The sequence below is a fragment of the Camelus dromedarius genome, chromosome 13, assembly GCF_036321535.1.
Source record: "Camelus dromedarius isolate mCamDro1 chromosome 13, mCamDro1.pat, whole genome shotgun sequence".
In the NCBI taxonomy this organism is placed as follows: Eukaryota; Metazoa; Chordata; class Mammalia; order Artiodactyla; family Camelidae; genus Camelus; species Camelus dromedarius.
This window is the reverse complement of record NC_087448.1, coordinates 65,966,536-65,993,330: the sequence shown is the minus strand read 5'-3', so window position 1 is coordinate 65,993,330 and position 26,795 is coordinate 65,966,536. Positions and strand designations below refer to the sequence as shown.

At 44.2% G+C, this 26,795-nt stretch overlaps 1 protein-coding gene across 1 annotated transcript in view; it reads left to right on the top strand.

The window, feature by feature from the left end:
• The window catches only part of MTUS2 (microtubule associated scaffold protein 2), a 405,965-nt gene that overhangs the window by 117,167 nt on the left and 262,003 nt on the right, over nucleotides 1-26,795 (top strand). Inside the window, exons 4-6 of the mRNA XM_064493235.1 lie at nucleotides 9,588-9,658; nucleotides 19,662-22,119; nucleotides 26,410-26,650. Of these exons, the coding sequence (XP_064349305.1) occupies nucleotides 19,903-22,119; nucleotides 26,410-26,650 (2,458 nt within the window). The 5' untranslated portion in view covers nucleotides 9,588-9,658; nucleotides 19,662-19,902. The remainder of the gene's footprint in view (nucleotides 1-9,587; nucleotides 9,659-19,661; nucleotides 22,120-26,409; nucleotides 26,651-26,795) is intronic.

Here is a 26,795-nt window from a genome sequence, read left to right as displayed (position 1 = left end):
TTTCCAGATGACTTGCTTTATGTTTATGGTGGTCATACAGCATTCTGAGAGGCCTCACAGCAGCCAGATCTTTATTTTTAGAAAAGTTTTAAATTGAAGTGTGGTTGATTTGCTGTGTCAGTTTCTGATGTACAGCACAGCGATTCAGTTACACACACACACACACATTCTTTCTTTGTATTTTTCACTTTAGAGTATTACAAGCTGTTGAATACAGTTTGCTGTGCTGTACAACAGGGCCTTGTTGTTTACCTATGTTGTGTGTAGTAGTTAATAACTGCAAACCCCAAACTCCTAATTTATTCGTTCCCCTCCTTTCCCCTTTGGTAACCATAAGCTTGTTTTCTATGTCTGCGAGTCTGTTTCTGTTTTGTAAATAAGTTCATTTGTGTCATTTTTTAGATTCCATATATGAGTGATATCACATGATGTTTGTCTTTCCCTGTCTGGCTTACTTCACTTAGTGTGATTATCTCTAGGTCCATCCATGTTGTTGCAAATGGCATTATTTTATTCTCTTTTATGGCTGAGTAATATTCCATTACATATATATGTATATATATATGTATATATACCACATCTTTATCCAGTCACCTGTTGATGGATATTTCGGTTGCTTCCCTGTTTTGGCTGTTGTAAACAGTGCTGCTGTGAACTTTTGGGGTATTTTTTCAAATCAGAGTTTTTCCTGGATATGTGGTTGGGCAGATCTTTATTAACTCTTTCCCAGTAGTGATGCTAGAGGACCGTCCTTCCAGGTAGCACAATATCTGATAGAACACGCTGGATAGTTTGGAAGCATCCTGAGTAGATACTGCACAGGCAGCTGGAGAATCTTAAAATTTTATTCCTCTGAATCAAAATCCACTACCCTTTTCTGAAATTGTGACTACATTTTCCTAACAGCGTGGCCTTCCTTCAACACCCTCCTGTTGAGTTGAGAGCACTGTCTCCTTCACCTGCTCAGGTCTGCTGTCCTCTGAACAAACCAGAAATACTAGTGTTTTTCCTCCTGCTGATTCAGCGTCAGCTTCAGATGTCCTGTCATCTCAGTACCAACAGCCAATCTGTTGAGTTTCAAGGCATCTAAGACCACCATCTCCTCAGATCTCTTAAATTTTAAATTTAAATGTAAAATGAAAAGTCACTCGTCATCGATCGTTTCAATGAGTTTGGAGCTTTAGATCTTCATTAAAATGATTGAAGTCTTCGTACTTTTCTTCAGTTTTCTTTAAACATCCCATGAGAAAATGGTGCTTTAAAAATATTTAACTTTTAATTTATTATAGTGGTAAAAGTCTGGTAAGAAGAAACTGCAGTCCTTTGCCCACCTTTCCTCATTCCACATCCTACTCCTCAGAGGCAACCGATTTCTAATCATTTTGCTGTTTCTTCCTCTCCCTCTGCTTCTGTTTCCCTTTTGGACATCAGCAAGCGGTTTCTCGTCACACAAAAGAGAGGTCGGTCGGCTCCCTTATTGCACACTTCCACTGTTGCCCTTCCCAGCCCTCCAAAATTGGGGTAAAGAAACTTTTTACAGGATTATAGTACATGTAATTTACAGAAGGTCCCCTTAGTACCCTGGGACAATTCATCCACAGGGGACAGTGCTCGCTGCTGCCCGGCAGTCGTTCCCTTGCCCTCCTTGCTGGCTGCAACCTGATTTTGTTCTGATGTCCACGTCTTTGCCGCTTGACTCAGTAATGTCTGATGATGCCAAGTCGGCTGTCATGGCCTCGTTCTCTGCCCTGTGAGGGGCAGCCTTATCCGTGCTTCTGGAAAGTTTTCTTAGTTCTCAGAGAGACAGACTCCCCTGTCACCTGGAGAAAAGAGTGACCAGAGCCTGCAGAACACTCACTCAACACGCCTGTCCCGGCCCAGCAGGACCACCGGGGGCCCCTTCTCACAGACCTGCCTCCCATCCGAACCGGTTCATCTCTGGGCCTGGGCCCCACCCTTGCTTTCTTGGGGTTTTCTTTCGGTTCCCCTGTCCAGGATCTCCTGTCTTCTTCATTTATGTATTCGTTTTGCAGAAGCATCCTCTTTATAGAGGTTTGGCAGATGTTTATATTTGAATTATTGTGTGATTGAAAATGAATTTATGTTCACACTTGATTTGAGATTTTAGCAAGATGTGGAATTCTAGGTGAAAATCATTCTTTGTTTGAGTGTTACCAGTTCTCCCTGACTTCAGATATTTGTCATCACTGTTCGGGGATCTGTTGCCACTGATTCTGTTTCTCTGTGATCTGTTTTCTCTCTCTGGAACTTCTCATTATTCCCAGGGCACCGGGGTATGTGATGCTGTGCTTTGCAAGAGACCACACTTTATTTTCTAGGCCCTCAGTGGGCCCTTCTAATCTGGACATGTGTTCTTCAGTGCTGAGAATTTTCTTGTTTTGTTTCTTTAAGTAATTTCCTCCTTTGTTTGCTCTGTTCTTTTTACCCCCTGTATTTCTATTAGAACTTAGAGCTCCTACATTGATACACTAATTATTCTTTTATAGTTTTTCCTTGTTGGGGGTTCTAATTTCTGAGACTAATCTAATTTCTAGATTTTATCCTTAAAACCTTCTATTGATTTTTGCATTTTTGTCATATTTTTAATTTCTATGAGCTCTTACATTTTTTCAGACTATCCCTTTCGATCGCATCTTATTCTTGTTTTGTGGGCATTCTTCTCTCTCTGAAGGAATTAATTAGAATTTTAAAATGTTTTCTTCTGTCCTTCAGCTGGTGATGGATAAACAAACTGTGGTACAGCCATGCAACGGAATACTACTCAGCAATAAAATGGAATGAACTATTGACATGTGTGATAATGTGCATGAATCTAGAATACAATATGCATTTTACCTTAATATTAACAATGTTGATATAATAAATATAACCATTATAGTAATACAACTATAATAATATAGCAATATTATTATCTAGTTTCATCCATATTAATAGTGAAAGAAGCCAGATTGAAAAGTCTACATGCACAGGGAATGGGCAACATTTTATAATAACTTTGTGTGAAGTGTAATCTATGAAAATATTGAACTACTGTGTCACACACCTGAGACTAACATAAGATTGTGAGTCATCTATATGTCAATTTTAAAAAAGGCTGCATGCTGTATAGTTATATTTATATAGCATTTTGGAATGGGCAAACTGAAGGAATGGAGGTCAGTATTTACTAGCAGTGGTAGGGGAGGAGCTGGCTCTAAGAGGTGACTCAAGCAAGAGAGGTTTTCAGGATGATGTGGCTGTTCTGTATCTTGATTGTGTTGCTGGTTACTCTGCATTTGTCAAATCTCTGAACTGTGCAGTCAAAAGAATGGATTTTATTGGATGTAGACGAAAACATAAAAAAAGGTGTCTTCTGTTTTCTGTAATTCCTTAAATATCTTGTCTCTTTTTCGTTCGAAGGCCTTCTTACTTACCTGATAGTTCTTAGCTGTTCATTCGTGACTGTGAGTGGGATTGGAATCCAGAGCCACGTGTTGCGCTGCCCGCCCTCACTCTCGTGGAGGTGTCGAGCGTGTGTGTGTGATGAGCTGTGCGTTGTGCACGCGCACACTCCCACACGTGGAATTCCAGGCGGAGAAGTAGTAACTCGCTGCTCATCATTTCCCCCTTTTCGAGTCAGTTTTCTTTTTCTACTTTAGTGCCCTTTGGGTTTCCTCTCCTCTCCTTTTCTCTTCTCCTCTGGCCGCCTCGTTTTTGGTGGGGAGTGGAGCGTTCACATTGTGTTTCCAGTACCACTTTATTGTTTTCACATTAATTGGAGGACCTGGCACAGGGGTTCCCCCCTCCCCTGACAGGCTCCCAGGCTGCGGGGCTCCATCTTTCCAGGCTGGTGGGATCTACCTGCCCTCCTGGAGGGTTGGGCAGGCCACTGCCATCACTCCCAGGACCCCTCGCCCAGCCTGTCTGCCCAGAGAGAGGTTTTCTCCTGACCTACTCACTGTATCCTGACTCCTTTTGACGCCAGTGTGCTCCCTGGAGATTCCTCTTTGTCGCCTCTCTTTCAGAGCTGTCCTTACACTTAGTTAGGAAGAGGCCCTAACAGTAAACCTGGATCATATTTCCCTGGTGGTCAGTGTGTACGTGTGCTCCTGCAGCCTTGGAGAGCTACCGGGTCAGAGGAGCAGTTCCGGGACGCGGGTCAGGAGCCTTCCTGGATGCTGTTATGACCACATACCAGTTAGCATCCTCGCTGCCTTTTCCATGCCTGAAACATATGCACGCATGTCATGCATGTAAGAGGTTGTGAGTTTGAATCACAAATGAAAGCGGCTAATTCGCTTTTCGGCTGTTTTATTGAAAAGATAAGAAGCATGGGACTTGTGGTATTTCTTTGGAAGTCTTTGATTAACATGGATGTTTGAGTATCTCATGATATTTAAGAGTGAATTTCTAAACTGTGATTTTAAATATTTAAAACATGCCCATTAAAATTCATCCTTACTCAGGTTTGTGCTTTCTGGGAGTGTTTGATTTTTGTTGCTCATGGAAGTTGTCAGCTTTGATAATCAAGATTCAGGAAGCATCTATCCTGTCCCAGAAATGCTAGCAAGGCAGCGTCCCACCCTGGGATGGTAGGTGGGGTGCTATTCAGATATGTATCACCATGTTGCTCTTTTTAAGGAGGCATTTTTGAATTTTGTTGGGAATCTAAGTTTTGGGGATTTTTTGGTTTGGTTTGGTTTGTTTTTACTGTTTTTCTTCAAGCTTTGGTGAAATGTTGGAGGATTCCTACCAGTTCACTAAAGCAACATTATTCATTCATCTTGATTGTATAGAAGAACAATCATTCTCCCCAGCACAGATCATTTATTTTTCTTGTGTTTCTAGGCCAAGTTGGTTCCTAACTAAGGAATATATTTTTTCTTTTTCTATTTATCTTCATTTCTTTATCTCTTCCTTAGAGATAAAGACATTCCAAACATGGTGATCAAAAATACCTTATTCATTACATAATATAACTAGTGAAACTACAGAGGCTCTCAACCAAAGGCTCTGGGACATAAAAGTATATAGCTTTCCGTTTAATTGGAGTTTTTTTTGCAGCCACCATGTTTCTTTATTTGCTCTCTGGTTGTTACAAACTTTTTTGCCTGGTCTGCATTGTGGGGTTAGATATTTAGCTTTATCCTTCCGGGTATTTGGTTCACTGACAGAAGAAAGGTTATATGCTGCTGATGATAGAAAAAGAAATTCACCTTCCAGGAAAACAAGATTTGAAAGAGCCCCGTTCATAGTGACCCAGGGCAGGCTTTTGAGCTGAAGGTGATTCTCACTTTATCCCTGATGATGTTAGACAGATTTCTTCTTCCTTTCAGAGAGCAGACAGTCCCTGAGGTTTACAGCCTGCAGTCCCACGGAGAAACGAGGGTCAGGGGCCACCCTCATCGTGAATGCTGGAGTCCTTTGCCAGGGTCTGAGGCCCACAGATGAGAGTCAGGGTATGCAGCTGGAGCACACCTACAGCTTTGAAATAAACCCAGTTGAAGAAGCGAGGTTAAGTGGGGGCTGGCAGAGGAGTTTGAGAAAGTGATCTGTTGTCTCCCAGCCTGGACCAAGCCAGCCCCCCAGCCCCCGGGAAGCAGCCTCCCTCCCCACCTTCTCAAATAGACTTAAAGATTCTCCTTGGGGGAGGGTGTAGCTCAAGTGGCAGAGCACTTGCTTAGCGTGCGTGAGGTCCTGGGTTCAATCCCCAGTACTGCCCCTAAAAATAAATAAGTAAATAAACCTAATTACCTCCCACCACCACCCCCGTTTTTCTAAAAAACTAGAAAGAAAAAAAAAGATTCTTCTGTAACGACTTGGCCCAGCATCCGCATGGCAGAAGCAGATCGGGCCTTAGGACGAGTGGGAAAGAGAGGAAGGGGTGGGTTTGTTGGGAATACTTACATAATACCTGGGCAGGTAAGTGAATTGGGATGCTCTGAACTCAAAGGAGCCAGCCCTCAGTTGCCTTCAGGGACCAGGCAGGGTGGCCTAGGCTGCAGAGCAACCAGGTGTGAGTTAACAGGCCAGATAGCCACTGGGGAAGGAAAAAGTACATACCTTGCAAATGAACGTTAGAGCTCAGCGTTTCACAAGGTGCTTCTCACTTCTCCAACAAGACTGTCGCCAAAACCTTGTCTGACTCAACTCTTGGGATGCTGGTTGAACCCCCTATGTGTGGATACACTTCCTTTCCTGTAAGTCAAAAAGATGCATCCCTTGTAGCTAGGTTCGAAGTTCCTGTCTCTCTTTTCAATCTCCTGTTAATAAACACAAGCACATGGTAATTGTATTTGGAAGAGTCTGGACCTGATCTAGTATTTTGTAGATAGAATATTCATCTTGAATATATTAGCTTTTCTCACTTGTCTCACAAAATACTGGCAGAGAATTTATCACCAACTCTTGACTGGTCAGATTCAGCTGTTCTTGCTGCCTTTTGAAGCTTCCAGTCTTATAAACTGGATGACGACATTTTCTTCCTTCACCAGGACAGATAACTCCGAGTTTTTCTGGCGAGAAGGCAGGGATTGCAAAGAGAAGTGAAATCTGGAGATCATCGTGTGCCTCATTTTAATGGTTATTTTGCCCTCTTTCCTTGTGAAATCCTTTTGAGAGCAAGCAGTGTTGACAGATTGGAGTTTCAGAGTGGCTTCTTTTCCCTAGCCCTTCCCTGCGGCAGGAATAACAGGTGAAGAGATTGTGGGGGAAGAAAGGGGGCGGTGGGACTCTAGCATCACAAATTCAATACCCAGGCCCTGGATGGTGCAGTACTTCAGGTATACCTGAGTGTGCGGCGGCCGGCTGGAGTCTTTGTAGAACTACACACACACACACACACACACACACACCCCTGGCTGGAGTCTTTGTAGAACTACACACACACACACACACACACACACACACACCCAGCTGGAGTCTTTGTAGAACTACACACACACACACACACACACACACACACACACCTGGCTGGAGTCTTTGTAGAACTACACATACACACACACACACCCCTTCATACACTGCAAGGGGCAGAGGTCTTATTTTGCTCGGCCCCTCAGTTGGAATTCGTGCCTCCTCTGTGTCGTATGTGGTGCTGAGTGTTTCTCTCTAACAGCATCTTTTTTTTTTTTTTAACATTTTTTATTGATTTATAATCATTTTACAATGCTGTGTCAAATTCCAGTGTTCAGCACAATTTTTCAGTTATTCATGGACATATACACATTGTCACATTTTTTTCTCTGTGAGTTATCATAACATTTTGTGTATATTTCCCTGTGCTATACAGTGTAGTCTATTCTACAATTTTGAAATCCCAGTCTATCCCTTCCCACCCTCCACCCCCCTGGTAACCACAAGTCTGTATTCTCTGTCTGTGAGTCTATTTCTGTCCTTTATTTACGCTTTGTTTTTGTTTGTTTGTTTGTTTTTGTTTTTGTTTTTTAGATTCCACATATGAGCGATCTCATATGGTATTTTTCTTTCTCTTTCTGGCTTACTTCACTTAGAATGACATTCTCCAGGAGCATCCATGTTGCTGCAAATGGCATTATGTTGTCGGTTTTTATGGCTGAGTAGTATTCCATTGTATAAATATACCACCTCTTCTTTATCCAGTCACCTGTTGATGGACATTTAGGCTGTTTCCATGTTTTGGCTATTGTAAATAGTGCTGCTATGAACATTGGGGTGCAGGTGTCATCCTGAAGTAGATTTCCTTCTGGATACAAGCCCAGGAGTGGGATTCCTGGGTCATATGGTAAGTCTATTCCTAGTCTTTTGAGGAATCTCCACACTGTTTTCCATAGTGGCTGCACCAAACTGCATTCCCACCAGCAGTGTAGGAGGGTTCCCCTTTCTCCACAGCCTCTCCAGCATTTGTCATTTGTGGATTTTTGAATGACGGCCATTCTGACTGGTGTGAGGTGATACCTCATTGTAGTTTTGATTTGCATTTCTCTGATAATTAGTGATATTGAGCATTTTTTCATGTGCTTTTTGATCATTTGTATGTCTTCGTTGGAGAATTGCTTGTTTAGGTCTTCTGCCCATTTTTGGATTGGGTTGTTTATTTTTTTCTTATTGAGTCGTATGAGCTGCTTATATATTCTGGAGATCAAGCCTTTGTCGGTTTCACTTGCAAAAATTTTCTCCCATTCTTCTTGTTTTATTTCTGGTTTCCTTTGCTTTAACAGCATCTTTGATTACGCCCTGCCTCTCTTTTCCCCCATAGGTGTTATTTCCCTCAGGAGATGAGTTTCTCTGAGGATGAGGACTTTTCATTTATAGACCTTTCATTTCCTATTGTTCCTTGTACTGGATTTTTTTATCGGTCGGTGTCCTTCAGTTGGGTCCATCTCTGAGCCCTTCTGAGTCCTGTCTCCATGTCCTTTTGTTTCTCTGGTCCTCGTACCACAGAGGCTGTTCCAGGGGGCGGCGGTCTGCAGGGGATCAAGCACTGGCCTGGGTGTGAAAAGCACCCCCCCCCCGACAGACTGCTGTGACAGGTCGTGGCCAGGGGACTCTGAGGCAGTCATGAGGCCTCTCTAGACTGCAGTCTCTTCTAAAACAAGAGGGTTAAACTAATTAACGCCTCAGTTCCTTGCCACCTCTGACCCTCAGTGATCCTGTGGTTAATATATGCTTGACAAGGCATTACCCAGAGAACCAAATAAACTAGGAAAGATTCTCTGCTACTATATTCATGCATTCAACAAATTGAGTGCCAACAATGTATAGGACCATCTTCTGGTCACTGAGGACAGTGGTGAGGTCTTTACCCTCATGGAACTTCTGTCCTCCTGGGAGAGGAGGACAGTGAACAGACAAACATGTAGAGTAGCTGGGACAGGCTGGGAAGGAAGCCACAAGGGGCTATGACTGGGGACGAGGGTGACTGTCAAGGAGGGTCTGTCTGAGGAGGGCTCAGCCACGCAGAGAGCCCAGTGTTGAGTGTGCAAAGCAGTGACAATAATAGTGCACGGCCTTGGGGCAGGTGGCATGGAGTCAGTGAGGGAGGGGAGTTGGGAAGTGGAGAGAGGTTTCAAGGGGCCACACAGGTCAGAGCAAGGAAGCCGTGGAGGGTTTGTGACTTGATCTGACTAATGTGCCAAAAGACATTTTCTGGCTACCTTGTGAAGGGAGAACAGCTCTTTAGAGAAGCAAGAATGGAGGCCCGAAGATCTGGCAGGAGATCTGTAAGTGGCTTACATGGGAGTTGATGGTGGCAGCAGGACGGTAGGAAGGTGGATGGGCTGGGATGAGCTGTGCAAGTGCGTCCGTTAGCGCTTGCTGACGGATCGGGTGGGAGTTAGAGGAAAGGGCCAAGGAAACGTCCCCGATTTGCAGCTCTGCTGAGGAGGCTGGTGACGACACCGGTAATCCAGGCGGGAGAGACCTGGGAGGGCCGGGGACTGGCAGGGTGAGGCAGGCTGTGGGCAGGAGGGCTCTTATCTGGCCCCAGTTCCCTGGAACAGGTCCTTAAAATTCTATCTCATTTTCTCTTGATAAAATCTGTATTCTGGAAATAGCTTGTCTCCCATGTTTGCCATTGAAAATAACGGTTAAAAATAATTTCACTTCAGAGATATGCAGCAAGAAGGAAGAAGCACACAGAGCCAAACATCATGTGAAATGACGTGGAACCCCACTAGAGGTAAAGTAATAAGAAAATAAAATAACAAGATCCTTTTAGCCTATTAAAAATGAGTGATTCCATAGAAGCTTAGCATGGTGGCTTAAGACCACAGACCACAGATTTAAATTCCAGCCCTTCCACTGACTTTCAGTATTTAACATCTCTATGCCTTAGTTTCTTCCTCTGTAAAAACAAGATAGCAATATCTAGCCACAGGGGTGGTATATGGATTAAATGCAGTGAAGCACTGAGAACAGCACCTGGTAATGGTAAATGCTATTCAGTTGTTGAAAATAAATTCCTGGTTTTGAGTGAACTTCAGTTAAATATCCTTTTGAATCCTTGCTGTGTGCCAGTTACTGTTCTGGGCTTGAGAATGGAGGGGTGAACAGAGTTGGGTGGTACCTGCCCTTCTGGAACTTCTGTAGGATGGGGGGAGGCAGGTAATAAACGGGCAAACAAGCACAGGAACCAGATAATCTTGGGTGGTGAGAAGTGTGTTCTGAAGAGGGCGACCATATGTCCAGCTTGCACTTGGAGTCCTGGCATTTCTGTCTAGTTTAGCATTTTTGAACTCTCAGAAACCTTCCAGTTTTATACAAAAGCTTGTATGGGAATGCTTTTAATAATTGCCAAGACCTGGAAATAACCCAAATGTCCCTCAAATGGGGAAGGCATGAACAAGCTGTGGCACGTAGCACGGAATTGTATGTAGCTGTCGGAAGGAATGAACTGTGGATAGACCCCAGGCCGTGATGCATCTGAGATGTGCTGTGCAAGCACCAAGGCTGCACACTGTGTAGTTACATTTAAATGACATTCTGGAAAAGGCAAACTTGTAGAAACAGAGATCAGATCTTGGTTGCCAGGGCAGGGGGTCAGGGAAGGGCCGACTTACAAAAGGGGGAATTGTGGAGCTCAGGGGACTGTTCTGTATCTTGATTGTGGCATGAGAGGGGAGTCACAAGACTGATTACATTTGCCAAAACTTGCAGAACTGTACAGTAAAAAGGTTGAAATTTACCCTATGTAAATTATACTTGAATGAAAAATGGAAAAAAATTCCTGAGCAGGAAAACATGGTCCCTGTTTGAATGGAACATGATCTGGTCATTGTAGTTATGAAGAGTTTTGGGAGCGAGGAGATAGAGCAGGAAGTAGGGAACTGAGGGATAGAATGAAGGTCGACACTTTTTTTCTTGAAGGCAACATGTGTTTATTCGACAAATAATGATGGGGCAGCCATCATGTGCCAGGCCCTGGCATATAGTCTAGGCAGAGGGGGTGCACCTGTAAACAAAACAAAATCCCTCATGGGGCGTAGAGTTGTATATTAAAATCCAAATGTGCAGTCCTGTCATACAATGAGTCTACCTTTGGGAATATATTGTAAGGAAATGAGGGGGTCCATAATGATATGTACTCAGCAACTTTCTGTGAAGAATTATTTTAAAAGGCAAAAGCTGAAAACAACCTAAAGTTTGACAGTCTGAAACCTGAAGGTCTTTAAAAATTGTTAAGTATTTATTACGTGTATTTATCAGGGGAGATGTCCATGACATGCAAAATGTAAAAATGGAGTTAAAAAAACTCATTCCCTGAGTGTTAAAAAAAACCTGGGCTGCTACACATCAAACTCTATTTCTTGGGGTGGGATAGGGGACTTTGGTATATTTTTACTTTTTTTTTTTTTCCACACAGTGAAGATTCATTAAATAAAAACATATTGACAATGTAAGTATTTCCATTTTGGAAAAAAATCATTCAAAACAAAAACAAAACAAAATAAACATTAAATATATTAGGCAAGAAATGAATATCCCATGTTTTCTTGGTGAAATTCTGTCCTGGAAGGAAAAGTAACAAATGCTTTTTATTTACAAATGCGACTAAGGCTTCTTTTGGAGAAACACGTAACATTTTTATTGGAGAGATTTAAAATATCAGTTAATTGAATATTTTGCTTAGATGTTAGATTGGTCTAGCCTTTGAAAAGTCCAGTTTCCTCTTTTCCTGGCCCTTTGTAAAGGGGGAAATAGAGCATTTAATTTATATGTATATTCTTTTTTGCTCTTTTTGCTCAAGGTGAAATAAAAATAAAATAGCCTCTGCTACCGAAAAAAAGATATTTTTCTGACACAGTTCTGATTACATATTAGAATAAAATGTGGTGTACTACTCATGTTATGTACTTAGATAGGAAGAGTAAAGCTCCAGAGAGCGGTTAAATTTTTACCTAATTTGGCACATTGTGACCAAATTCAGCACCGTGGAGAGCTACTGTCCCTGACCCTATAGTTACCATCCTCCAACCACTGATTCAGCTTTTAACTGTATTGTGTTGACAGTGAGCTTGTAAAATTCATTCAGTTTGCAGTGCATCAAGTTTTAGACCACCTATACTTGTGCCCGTTGAGAATAAGCATATCAACATTGTGAAACAGGACCAAGAACTTGGCTATTCCTAAGTAATTACCATTTCAGAAAACAGAGGAGTGATTACTTTGAAACTTTCTAAAGCAGGTGAATACATTGACTTGTATGTTAATGTTTGCAAGTCACTTCACATAAAACTATCCTGTTAAATGTGATGGAACATTGTAGATCTCAATATATGCTTAGTAAAAATGTCAACTAAACTTTGAAAGTTGGGATTTTGACGTTTTTGCATCATAAATATATTTACCATTAAATTTTGGGCTCATAGCATATACATTTTTGTATCCTAAAGTTCTTCTGAAGGATAATTTATTGCATGGTAGGAGTTGCAGTTGGAGCTTTTTTGGCAACTAAGTTTTATTAAATCAGATGGAATCACATTTACATTCAAAGGCACAGTGCTTGAATATTTATGTGAAAATTCACAACTGATAAAGCATTCCACAGCAGACCTAGCAGCTCGAGAAATCTGTGCACAGTATGTTTCAATTTTTTTAAATCCATGCCTCATTTTAATAGCATACAAATCCCCCAAACTTTCTTTAGCTTTTACATTTTCTAATTAAATATTATGACAAATATAAAATATATGATCAGTATGTATTTTTCCATATAATCTCCTCTAGATAGTCTGGTACAGCCCTCCTGGGAGGAGGGGGAGAGGGTGTCTAACTCGTTACCCAGTTTAGAATCTTTATAATCTTCATCTTAAAAGACTGAAAAAAAGGGGCCATGGTGTATTGAAAGTGATGTAAGCATTCAGCATTTTGAGCTCCAGTTGGGAGGAGATCTCATTAACCCAAGTGCCTGGGCAAAGGGTCGGCCCGGGTGATGCATGGGAGAGAGGAGTGTCTGAGCTGTTAGCCTCCTCCCTGGTGAGCCTGCAGTTTAATAACATGCCTATAATAAAAATAAGATGCGTGTAGTTGTAATAAAAAGACACACTTACCTATAGTAAAGTAAGATGTACGTAACTGTCATTAAAAAAACATGGTATGACAATGCCAAGAGGAGAGATCTGGGGATTCAATATCTGGCTCCTTCTCCACCTGTTTTTTGTTTTTTGTTTTTTGTTTTTTTGATGTGTGTGTGTGTGTGGGAGGGAGGAGAAATTAGGAAAGGCTTCATGGAAGAGGTGTCCTTTTGAGCTCAAAAAGGTGGAGCTGTTGGGTAGGGAGGACAATTTTACTGGGCCCAGTGCTCATCAGACCTTGAGTGTCAAGCTGGGAAGTTTGGCTTTCGCCCATCATCCAGCAGGGTTACCTCACAGTCATGTTAGTGGACGACACAGAGAGGGTGGCTCTACTGAGTTCCTCCTCATCCAGGAACACCTTTCATGCTGTGTTGGACAGAACAAACATGGTAACAGGAAACTGAAGCTCAGGATGGGTGAAGAGATTGTGTGTGAGCTTCTAGATGCTTGCAGTCCACTTAATGGTTCAGGAATGTATATGCGCTCTACTGATCAGGTTCTGTCTGGATGAGATGTTCACACCACTAGTGGAGACAGTGAGCTGCGGGAAACTTCAGGCATGCCCAGTGGTTAAAGGTGGGCAAAGGCAGTTTTGTTTGTTGGCGAGGAAGAGGGTGCAGAGCTTAAACCACAAGTCGGAGAGCCTGATGCTGAGCCCACGTTGGGTTTTAAGCAGCATCAGCAATTGGTGAGTTACGAGTACTGAGAAAAATAAACGGGTCCTTCGGACAACGTTGGGGAGCATGGAGAGCAGGTCGTGGGTAACGGCTTCATTTTCTTCTTTCTTCCTTTTCATTTTTCTCTTTTTCTTTTGGATGGGAGGTGATGTGATCATTATTTCAGTAACACGCTTGGTGTAGTCTGTCCTCTTCTGGACAAGATGGGCAGCGGGGCTGGTGGCTTCAGGGCCCGGCCTGGTGGGTGAGGCATGCCTGCGTGGACGGCCGTGGAGCACCAACTAGCAGAGGATGAGCTCCCTCTCCCTGTACCAGCTGCTGCCTCTCTGTCCCCTGCCCTGTCCTGCTGCCTCTCGCATCACTGAATGAATGATAACGTGAAGGGTGCACTTCCCTCTTTGAAGATGGTATGGAAACAGAATGGATTGCAAACCTTTTGGATGAAAAATAGAGGGTAGGCCCAGAAAGTTTTAAATAAGATTGAACAATGGACGTAGAACCAGCAAGATGCGGTTCAAGACATGTTTTTCTGGTCCTACCCTGGATGCTAAAAGCCAGTTACAAATTTCCAGGAGTGAGTTGGTGTTGTTTAGGAGTAACTCATAGGGTGCTTTGGCATTCTGATGGGTGATGTGGAATCAGCAGACTTCCATGTCCATGAAGTGATCATGCTCTTGGATTGTGTGGTTAGAGGTATAACTAAGAGGGTGTAAGTCTTACTGCCACGTGACCCTGGGTGATGCACCTGGGGCTGAATATCGTGTGCAGCTCTGAGCACCCTGTTTAAGATACACCCTGTAAGCACTTCTAGAGCTCCCCGGTGTGTGTGCTTAGGTAGTGGGAATTTTTGAAAGCTGCTCCAGCTTGGGAGAATATGAGTTCCTTAACGGGAAAACCAGGTTTGGGGAGGAAGGGAGCATCACAGCTCTTCACAAATACCCGAAGGGTCGTCCAGGTGATGAGGGGTTGCCGTTCTGCTCTGGAGACGAGGACCTCAGTCATGGGAGGTTTGACGGTGGCCCTGTGCAGGGGTGTGATGGGCTGTCTGCAGAGCTGGTGGGGTTCCCGACTCTGGAGTTTTCACCTGAGCAGTAGGGAGAACTACTTGGGAGATTATTAAGCATCAGGTTGGCTGTGAGCCTAGAAAATCCTTAAGCTCCTTTTGGACCTGGGACTTAGTTAATGGATTTTTTTCTAAGATAAATTGCCATTTACCACTACAACCCTTGTTTGTAACTTTTTATAGTCGTGAATGTGAAGCCCATGACAGTTCCATGCCTCACCCTGGGCAAATGCACCTTACATGGGGCGGGGTCCCCACCGTTGATTGATGTATTTGCGTTTCTTGTTTACTCACACACTCCTGTATCATAAGTCTGAATTTTTATGATCATGTTTATATTGGGGAAAAGATGTTTACCTTAGTAGATTACCTGGATTGAAATCCAGATGGGAAAAAACCTCCTACTCATGTTGGCCCTGAGACTGTCTTCTGGTAAAAGGGTGGGGCTGGAGGAGGGAGGTGTGAAGCTGGGCAAGAAGGGAAGGAGACAGGAAATGTTACCTTCTGTATGTAATTTTGCCTTTATGATTGAAGAAGGTTTTCAAATTTGCTTTTCTTGTCTTGTGTGAGCTTCCTCTCCTCTTTTGGTTTCTGGTCTTGCTTTCCTATTCTTGTTCTTACAACAGTGACTTTTTATTCTTCCCATGTGATCTGTACACTTTCACCAATAAGCAGCTTTTTGTTTATAGCTTCCACTTTCTGCATGGATTTTACTTTCCTACCTCTGTTTGGGCTCTGCCACTTCCATGCTTTGTGACCTGGGGAGTGTTACCTGTGTGAGGAGAAAAAAAAAAAGCTTACCTGGTGAGAGAGAAAAAAAGCAAGGGGATGTTAAGATCTCTTTCTGGAGCCATTACAAATATTAAATAGTTTAACTTAAATTAAAATTAAAAATGAAATAAAGTTAATTATAATTTAAAAATGAAATATTACAGATAAGCGTTAGTGTTGAGAAGAATACTTGGCCCCCAGGAGGTTCTAGCTTTTCATCTATTTACCAATCAGTAACGTTTCTTATTTACTGACAAAGAACATCTATTATATAATTGTTAATTTAAAAGCTAAAAATAGAGTTACCATGTGATTCAGAAATCCCACTTCTGGGCAAATATCTGGAGAAAACTCTAATTTGAAAAGATGTGTGCGCCGTAGTGTTCATAGCAGCACTGTTTATAACAGCCAAGACATGGAAGCAACCTAAATGTACGTAGACAGATGACTGGATAAAGAAGCTGTGGTATATATACAAAATGGAATACTACTCAGCCATAAAAAAGAATGAAATAATACCATTTTCAGCAACATAGATTGACCTAGAGATTATCATACTAGGTGTAGTAAAAGTCAGAGAAAGGCAGATACCATATGATATCATGTTTATATATGGAATCTAAAAAAATGACACAAATGAACTTAGTTACAAAACATGGACTCACAGACAGAAAACAAACTTATGGTTCCCTAAGGGAAAAGGAGTGGGGAGGAATAAATTAGGAGTTTGGGATTAGCAGATACAAACTATTATGTATAAAATAGGTAGACAACAAGTTCCTGTATAACACAGGGAACAATATTCAATATCTTGTAATAACCTGTAATTAAAAAGTGTATGAAAAAGAATATAACTGAATCACTATGCTGCACACCAGAAACTAGCACAACGTTGGAATTTAGCTGTACTTCAATAAGAAAAAATTAAGGTACAACTCTTTCTAACAAGACACTGATTTCACACTCTCTAGCAATCATGTTGTGGACTGTGATGTCTGGTGCCCTGGTTTGGTTTGTCAGTGCTGAGAATTCGTTTATTTCCTTCTACCAGCCTCGACAGTTGAAACCCAAGAGAGCTCTTGGTTTTGTGCTTATAATTCTGCCCACAGAGAATTAGAGATGCTCACTTTCTGTGGTTGGCTTACGTTTGTGGAATTTCTTCCTCTCCCTGACTTTCTAGGACACCCATTTCCCGACCTAGAAAGCATGGTGTTCTTTTAAACGGCTGTCTTATTGATTTGCCTACATGCTTTTTGTATCTGTGCCCAGAGGCACAAGGAAAGTATCTGGAAAGCTGATGAAAGAAACAAATACGGGTGCATTGAGAATCCCGGAGGCTGGGATCAGAGCATCGACACCTTGGTTAGGCTTGAGGGCTGTATTGGGGTAAGACTGGACCTAGGGGTACCACTGGCTTGCTGAAGACAGGCTAGAAGAAGACAGAGAAGGGGAAAAGGAAAGCGGAGACAGTACAAGAAGGGAGTGGAAAGATGAGGACGTGAGTATGACAGGGACCGACTGGAAGTGCGGCATGGCGGGAGATGGAAGTGCACACCTTTGTACAGGTGTGTGTATTTGGACAGGATTCTACAAACATGGGGAAATACATGGAAAGACCTAGAGCAGGATGTTAATGTGCCTGGGGGTGAGGGGGGAGAAAGGGCGAAGAAAAAGAAAAGCAGCTTGTAGGAAATGACCTCATTTATGTAAAAAGGACATATACATGCGAAAAAAATGGAAGGAGAAGAAATCTCTATCAACTGAGATCGTAGGGGTGCCCATGGGAGGTTGTCAATTGAAAGATTAAGTTGGGAAGGTCGGGGCTGGGGTGGAGAGGAGCTTGGAAGTAGCTGCAAGCTCTTGGTGATTTTTCAGTCCTTTGTTTTTCCTGTTTATTATATTATTTTGTTTTATAACATATGTTATAAAACAAATCTACACTTGTGTATCTACACATATAGTATATATACACACATACATGTATAGTGCATGTACAAATGTACATATATATGTAGATGTACATACACATGTTCTTTTGAATGTGTGAAATAACATATTCAACAATCATGCAGGACAGACGAGTGGGTTGCCATGTAACGTGTTTTAGCAGAAACATAACAGCAGTCTCCTGTGTCATAAGTGCGTGCACTTGTATGTGTTTGTATGAAGCAGAGGAAGGTGTGGAAGGAGGCTGTTAATGTTGAATCCCCACTGGGAGAGTTGGGGCCAAGGCAGAACCCTGTTACTTTTAAAGTCTCCCATCCCCCGTGCCTAATAAATGCATTCACAGCAGCAGGTAAAACTGTGTTAGCCTTGAGTTGAGTGGTTTACTGGTGATCTGTGCATCTACTTGGATAGAAACTTAAATACTCTATTAAAATTCAAACTGTGGGGTCAGAAATGACATTGATCTTCATCATTCATTTAATCATTATTCATTTGTTCATACTACAAATACATGTGAAATGGGTTATATATATATACATATATATATATGTGTATATATATATATATATATATATATGTATATATGTATACCAGGTATTACCAACCTTTTCTAATATTTTCTTCAGTGCCTAGCACATTTGAAGTTTTTTTTTAAAGTAAAAATATAGGGTATTATGAAAGTTCATCATAGAAGGACCTAATCTAGTGGATCAGGAAGGCTTCCTGGAGGAAGTGGCACTTATGCTGCAAACTGAAGACGACAAGGGAGTTAGTTGGCTGAGACTGGGGGAAAAGTCCACATTCCATGAAGATGGGAGTATGTGCAGAGGCCCCAAAGCAGGGAGAAAGGAACATCGTAACATGAGGAACGAGGACAGTGTGGCTGCCCCCCAGGGAGTAAGAGGACAAGTGGAGGTGAGGCTGGAAAGGTGTGTGGGGGCTAGACCATGCAGACCTTTCAGGCAGGAATAGAATTTCCTCCAACTTTTTATTTTGAAAAATATCAAACCTATACAAAAAGTGCAGGTGTAGCAGAGGGGATCCACCTAGATTTTCAGATTGCTGACATTTTGCCATGGTTGTGTGCGCTCTCTCTTTTACACACACACACATTTCTCTCTTTGCTGAACCATTTGAGAGTAGGTTACAGACCACATGTCACGTTAGAAATCTTGACATGTTTAATATTGTGTATCTTCCAGGAACAGATTACTGCTGGTATAATCACAATGCTAATAACACATCCAAGAAAGTTAACCATGATCAAGTATCTTTACCCAATATATAGCCCGTATTTAAATCTCACATTGTCTCAATGTTCTTTGCAAAAGTTTTCAAAATCCAAGACTCAGTCAAGGAGCATGCATTGCGTCTAGATATCCATTGGCATTTTAGGGGCAAGTTTAGGCCAGTTACTTTGTAGAAGGCCCATCAATTTCAGTTTGCCCGTTTATTTCCTCTTGATTGAACTCAGGTTGGACGTTTATAGCCAGAATACTGTCTTCGGGGCCGGGGGAGGACCTGAGAACTGCCTAACCTCAGGAGCACTTGCTATCAGCTTCCATATTGATGATGTTAAATTTGATCACTTGGTTAAAGTGGTGTCCACCAGCGTTCTCCCTCGTACAGATGAAGTTTTCCTTTGGAATAAATAAAGTAATCTATAGAGAATGGTGCCTTAACAATTCTGTAACTATCTTGTTCCCCAACAGTTTTTCATTCAGTGATTTCTAGCAACCATTGGCGTCCCTTGCCCAAGATGATTATTACTCTGGTGAACATGAAGTGGTGATGTTTAAATTGTATAATTTTTTCATATGTTAGTTGATGTTCTTCTGTGAAAAAGAGCATGCCCTTCCCTTTCACCCTTTTCCATCAGTATCAGCATGGACTTGTGGGTTTTTAAAATTTGAATTTAATGTTTAAGATGTATTCATAATCCATGCCTAACAGTAATCATTTTGATCTTACAATTTCCCATATTTGTCTAGCAGGAGAGCCCCGTCGGAAAGGTTTTTGAGAAACAGTGTCTGGCCTGAGCAGATGAAATGACAGGAGGAAAGTGACGAATGAATGTGTGTTTACCACGCTGTTTTCTCGTGAGAGCTCCACCTGTCACTCTAACATGCTTTCCTTTTCATTTCTCTTTAGGTCTCATGGGCTAACGGGCTCTCGTTCAGCAGGCACCTAACAGACAAGTCATCCAGCTGCGTATCAAGACAATGCTCGGTTTTAAAACTGCTCTGAGAGTGATGAGCAGCGCTGCCCAGTGACTTTGTCCGGGGGCAGCAGGCAGCTTGAGTGTTTCCTCTTCACCGCATAGCAGCTTGAAGGAAGCCCCTTCCCATTCAGGAGGACTGCATGGCAGGCAGCCCCCATTGAAGGCTTGAAAATGAGCGTCCCAGTGGCTCCTAAGAAGTCGTGCTACACTGAGTTGCGGGACAACAGAAATGGAACAAAAAATAATAATGAGAGCATCCTGAGTCTGGGGGACACCAACGCCAACCCCGTCATGTGGGGGGTCAGCTCCTCTCATGATGAGCCGGCGACTTGTGACCGGACAGATGAACTTGGAAATGCAAATGCAGGGGGGCCAGAGAATGGTACCCGGGTCCATAAGGACTTCCAGCCACTTCAGAGCTTTGGGAAGGGGCCTCAGGCTGGCCCCACCAGCCTGAAGGATTTAAAATTTCCTCCGACAGCTCAGAGCGAACTGAGCATGGAGTCCACGCTGGAAAGAGTCGCAGAGAGCCTGCAGACCCCTCGGGGTCTCCACGGCCCAGGCCGGCCAAGCTGGAGGACTGTCGGGGGTGAGGCCAGTCCCGAGGTCTCAGCCAGGAGGGAGGCTGAAGCTCCCCGGCATGCTCCCAAGGATAAGTTGGCCAAGACCCTGGACAGTGAGGAGCTGAGGAGGCGTTCTTTGGAGAGGGCCAGCAGCTCTGCGGTTGCAGGCGACGTGCTTGCTAAGGAGCGCCCCGGAGGCCTGGCCCGGCCACCTCCGCAGCCTGGAGGACTGGGCCCCCCAGAAGCCCTCTGGCTGGTGGCCAGTGGTGGGCAGGGGCCGCAGAAGACGGGGACAGTCCCTTTTCCAGGGCCAGCTTGTTCTCCAGCGGCCAGTAACCCTGCGCGTCCTCCAAAACCATCTACCTCAGAAACCAAGGAGACCACCCCCTTAGAGGCCCGGACTGAGGGCGGGCAGGTACCGAGAGCTAGCGCCCAGAGCACAGCCCCTTCTGCCCGCCCAGAGGGCACCCCGAATTCCACTCCACTGTTGAGGGAAGTCCTGAGTAAGCCAGAAGCACAGTCGGGCCAGGGAAAGGCAGAGCCCAAGATGGAGCTGAAACTGGGCCAGCCCAGGCCCATGCAGGAGTTCAAGTCCACCCAGGTGGAGGGGCTGGGATGTCCTGGGGAGGAGGATGTGTTACCCCGGGGGAGAAAGGAGCTGCGTGGGGAAGCACAGCAGGAAGCTGCCGCCGCTGCCGCTGCCGTACTTAGCAGCCTGCCGCACAGCGGTCCTCACCCCCCAGGCGTGGGAAGAGGCAGGAGTGAGCAGGAAAAGAGAGGCCAGGAGGGTTCTCTGCAGACCACCCCGAAACAGAGCCCTGCTCCCCCGAGAGCTGCTGATAATCAGCCCACAGGCAGAATTTCACCAAGTGCAGCTGGGAAGCTGGGTGAAGCGGCGTCCCGCAGCGTCTCACCAGGTGATAGTCACGCAGCTTTGGTTCCTGCTAATTCGACTGACAGCGGACCCTCAGATGCCCGTGAGGAGAGTGGGGTGCTGGGCGGTGGGGACAGGGATGGTGCTACAGTCTTCACTTCAGATCCTTCTGTTGGAAAGAGTGAAACTGGGGTCGCTGAGCCCCTCAACCCTCCTCACAGCAGCTCAGAAGCTGGGGAGAGCACAGAGATCACGACATCCGTGGCTGAGAACAGGCACCGTCTAGAAGATGCAGTTGAGGTGGAAAGCACCCCAGCAAGAGCGGATTCTCTTCCCCAGGTCCCAGCGCCCCTCCACCCAGAGACCGCTGTGAACATGGGCCGCCAGCCTCCACCACCCAGCAGCGGCTTTCAGGACTCGGGCGTGTTGGGTGGGGATGCGGGGTCCCCCTCGGTCGCCCTGCCTCCCGCCGACAGCGCGGGGTTGTCCAACGCTTCCCCGAAAGTGCCTGACAAGCACACCTGCCCCAGTGGGATTTCCAAGCCTGTTGTCGCCCATCCCGAGGACACACCCGCCGCCCCAGAGGGAAGGGAGGGCCTCCGGGTTGAAAAGACAGAAGAAAGGGCAGACCCTAGGCCTGTCATCCTGCCCAAGCCCAAGCACGTTAGGCCTAAGATCATCACCTACATCAGGAGGAGCCCTCAGGCCCTCGGCCAGATGGACGCTTCGCTGGTCCCTGTGGGGCTGCCGTATGCTCCGCCTGCATGCGCCGTGCCTCTCCCCAAGGAGGACAAGGCGGTGAGCGGGGACCTGAAGCCGCCTGCCGGCCTCTACGAGAAGTTCAAGCCTGACTTGCAGCGGCCCCGGGTGTTCAGCTCCGGGCTGGTGGTGTCTGGGATCAAGCCCCCTGGACACCACTTCAGTCAGATGAGTGAAAAGTTTCTGCAGGAGGTAAGAGAATGGCATCGTGACACCGTCTCCAAGTGGCACTTCCTCAGATCTGTTATGCATTTTTTGATGAATTGGGAAAACAGAATATCCTCTCTCGGCCAGTCGCAGACTGTGATGGAGACACTCGTGCAGCAATGGGTATTTTTAACCAGGGGAGGTTGTAGGCAGATGGACAGCTTTGATTTAGAAGAGTCCGGTGGTCAGGATGAGAGGGCCTCTGACATCTGAGGAGACTCGTTAAAATTCTACCTGACATAACACGTGAAAGGTAGGGAAGTGTGCATTTGACCTGACTTCGTTGTTTCAGCAAGCGAGCATAATTCTTCTAGAAACCAGGCCAATGCAAAAATTCCAAAATAAATATACCGTTCAAATGGGTCAGACTTGATCTCTATGCAGACATACCAAGAGCACAGTGAGTAGGAAGCATGTTAGGCCTCGGCTCCATTTTAAGTCAAAACAATAATTACAGCTGGCGTTTAGTTGAGTGCCTACTGTGTACCGGGCCCACTTGACATCACATTTAATCTTTGCCAACCTTCTCCAGTCCTTGCAGTGATTCTGTGCAGGGCAGGATTGCAGCTCTCCTCACTCCTCTCCCTGACATGCTTTAGGTCTTCCCAGGCCACTCGGAATGTGGGCTGGAGCCCAGAGCCTGCTCAGCCGTCAGAATGCAGTCAGTCTGGCTCCTTTACCTCCCGACCACCTCTCCTTCCTTCTCTCTACCTCTGCTGCCTCAGGGCCTTTGCACTTCCCTCTGCTCAGAGGTCTTCTTCCAGATATCTGAATGGCTCTCCCCTTCGCTTTCTTTAGGCCTCTGTTCAGAGGCACTTTATTGGTGACTTTCATTTGTACACTTTCTTCAAATAAGTAATTTAGTACCCCTTCCCACCCACCAAACAAACAAAAAAGATCCCCTAGATTTTTCTCTGTGAAACACACTTGTGAGAAACTTTTTTGGAGATGTAGGCAGAAATCCTGTTAGTATCTGCAATTCTTTCTCTGTGACATGTCTGAATTTTTCTTGTGTATAATTCCTTTCTTTATTGCTTCTGCTTCCTCCATAAAATACAGAATAATTTCTATGTTAGATGTACATTCCCCCCCACCCCATGTATTTTTTATTCTTAGTCCTCCAGAAGCCACCCCAGATCTCCAGGAAATGGGTTGGTGTGAGTGTGTGGCTTTAGTAGTTCTGAGGAGTCTGGTGAGACCCTGTTGGTGCCGGGGTAGCAGTGCTGCTGTGTGCCAGCCACTCTCTCCGAGGACCATTTTCAGCCACAATCAGAGCATCTGAGGCCCAGGCCCTTTCCTCAGGCTGCAGGATAGAGTAGAGAAGCCCCAGACATTGTACTGGGCAAATTTCTGATGTCATCTTTAATCAAAAGTGGAGAATAGGCTGGTTTTTGGCCTTTACTCCCATAGCTGTGACTTGATGTAACCCAAAGAGTCTCCTCCTGTGTTCAGCCTCTGGAAGTGGCTCTGAAGGTAATCATGAATCTAGTCATGCCTTGATGGTAAAATATGCTTACTTGTTTGGACTGCTTTCTGCTTTCAGGTACCCTGAGGCTTCAGGGGACTCCCTCCTATCGATGCTTTGGGGGAACCCTTTTAATGATTGGTGGAAGGAGGTGGGAGGCAGGGAGCAGGGGTGAGTGGACCAGGTGAGGCAGTGTGCTTGCAGTATACGGGAGTGTGATTAGGGCTGGACTCCCGTCCTCCCTGGAACCCCCTCATCTCTGTAGGACACTGTGTCTCTCAGGTTCTCCAGGGAACCAGATCATATATACAAGTATATATGTATCTCTGTGTGTATCTATCTATTTTCCTATCTATTGAGACTTTAAGGAATTGGCTCACACAATTGTGGAGACTGGCAAGTCCAAAATATGCAGTGGGGGCCAACAGGTTGGAGACCTGGGAAGAGTTGATGTTGCAGTTTGAGTCCAAAGGCCATCTGCTGGCAGATTTCCCTCTTCTTTAAGGGAGGTCAGTGTTTTTCTATTAAGGCCTTCAACTGATTGGATGAGGCCCACCCACATTATGAAGGGTAATCTGCTTTATTCCAGGTCTATTGAACTCAATGTTGAGCTCATCTAAAAAATACCTTCAGAGAAACATCTAGAATCATCTTTGACTGAATGTCTGGATCGCATGGTATCTTAAGTTGACGAAATGAGCTGTCACAAGCCCTCTCTGTGCAGCTATGCCAGTGGCTTCTCAGTGCAGCCTTCACATTTACCCCAGTCTCCCCAGCCCACAATCCCCTGAGACTAGGACAAGGCAAATAGGAAGAGGGGTGATCCAGTAAGAACTTACTTGTTTGTGTGCCTCAATTGATTTTAAGAGTTTGTTTGAAATCACAAGGATTCTTTAGTTGGCTTTCAAAATTATTTCTCTAAAAATACTCCATTAGAGAAGGTGGGAAGAAAACCCATTTGGGGTTAAATCTCTATGTGTTTATGACTGTGGGTGATACCTGTTGTGTTCTGTCAGTAAAGATGAAAGAAAAGAGTGTGAAGCTCTTTGTAGACGCTCTTGTTTTATTAAAAATGCACAGATTAAGCATCCGAGGCATGCTTCTCACCTTTTTAAAGAATTTGTTATCTTGCCAGAGACAAAGTACCCAACAAAATGACGGGCCTTGAAGTTCCTGAAATCATGAAGGTCGTTTTTGAATGACGGCCTGATAGATTTTGCCCCCTGAAACCTATCCAGTTTGAAAGAACTGAGTAATTACTGAGATAAGACATTGCAGTTCTAACAACCTGGCAGATAGAAATGATCATTATTTCTTCATGGGAGCACCTGCTAAAAGCAATGAGCAGTGACCCCCTAAAATTTAGGCACGAAAATTTAAAAAGAGAGGAAATAGGACTATGATAGAAAAGCCAAAGATTGATAGTAGGAGAGTAAGTAGAAAGTGGTGAAAATTTTATCAGAGCAGCTGTGGAATGCTCTTTCACAGAAGGGTGGTTTGCTGCGGCCTGAATCCCATCCATCTACTCTAGGAATCATGCATCTTTTACAGTGTGAAATGATAAAACTTTAAAGGCCTTATCTTTTGTTTCAATAATGTCAATTTAAGGAGAACTTTGTTATCCATTTCAACATTAAAACAGTATTAACTCAAGGGTTTATCTCTTCAACAGCCTGGATCAAAGCTCTGTAGCCCCTATTAAAGAATATTGTTAAATGCCTGTGATTCCTGAGTGGATGGAGGCAGTACATTGACATATACAATGTATTGTGATTTACCACAGAGTTAATTACCACGTGTATCTTTTCCTACGTAGCCTCTGACGCTATGTTTTTTTTTTTTAACTTAAAGGAAATAAGATTATTTCATTGTCTTTTTCATTTTTAACATCAAGAAACACCGATACTATGAACAGGCTTTGTGAGTACAGAACTGCATACGTGGAAGGTAGCCATAATTGTATTGTAATCCAAACTGTTAGCTACAGGAAACAGTAACATGTTATGTTATTAAATTTAGGAAAGTCTGAAACATGATTCCTGTATTAAATAGATGTTTATTGATTTCAGCCCTGTGCTAGACACTGTTCTAGGCGCTGTGAGTTCAGCAGTCAGCAAGACTCTGCCCCCAAACTTCCATTCTAGTGAAACTTGCTCAAACATCCCTGGAACCACCACCTTCGTAGGGAAGACAATCGGAGGTAATTCCTAGTCTGTCGTTTTTAATTGTGTAAACAGAACGTAGAGGCCTGACAACGCATCTTTTCATTGACTTCTCTATTCTTCCTAATAACCTTTTCTCCCTCATTAACCATGCATATTTTAATTTCCCGAGTCGCCTAATAAAGACTTAACATAAATGGATGAAGTCCATCAGCTTCTTGTAAGACTAGGTCGCCATGAAAAGTGTGCCTTTCCTCCTTAGGAATAATGAAACGTTCATAATTCTGTGAACATTTGCTAAATTCTTGCCTTGCATCATTGACATTGCTTATTTATAGGCTGACTGCTTGCACAAATTCCAATGATTCTATGTAGCGATCAAATTTAAAAGTCTTGTAGAGGGAGTTCTTTCTTCTCTCAGCGAAATGTAGATCCATAGAGTATTAGAACCAGCGTAGACCTGAGAGAGCACCCAGTTGTTGTCAACACAGAGATGAAGACACTGGGGCCCAGAGAAGGTAAGTGATTGTGGAGGAGCAGCTCGCTGGTGCCAGCGTGGTCCCTGTTGGCGCTTTGGTCTCTGGACCAGCTCACCACTCATCCTGTGCCGTGCAGTTCTCTGACTGAGCTTCCGGTCCTTCATCACAGGTTACAGAACGCCCTGGAAAAGAAGAATTTTGTTCTCCTCCCTATACTCACTACGAAGTTCCTCCAACCTTCTATCGATCGGCCATGCTCCTTAAGCCCCAGTTGGGATTGGGTGCCATGTCTCGTTTACCATCTGCAAAGAGCAGGATCCTGATTGCGAGTCAGAGGTCTTCGGCGAGTGCCATCCACCCACCAGGACCCATAGCGACAGCTGCCAGCCTCTACAGTCCGGATCCTGCAGGTAACCTATGCAACAGTTACCGTGCGTTCCTGCCGTACTGTTAAATAGTGATCATGAAAAAGGGTGGTAGCTCTTCTGTTCTTCATCTGATCGTAGATACAGATGTTTGTCAAGATGTCTGTCTTCTGTCTGCAGCCGTCATCCT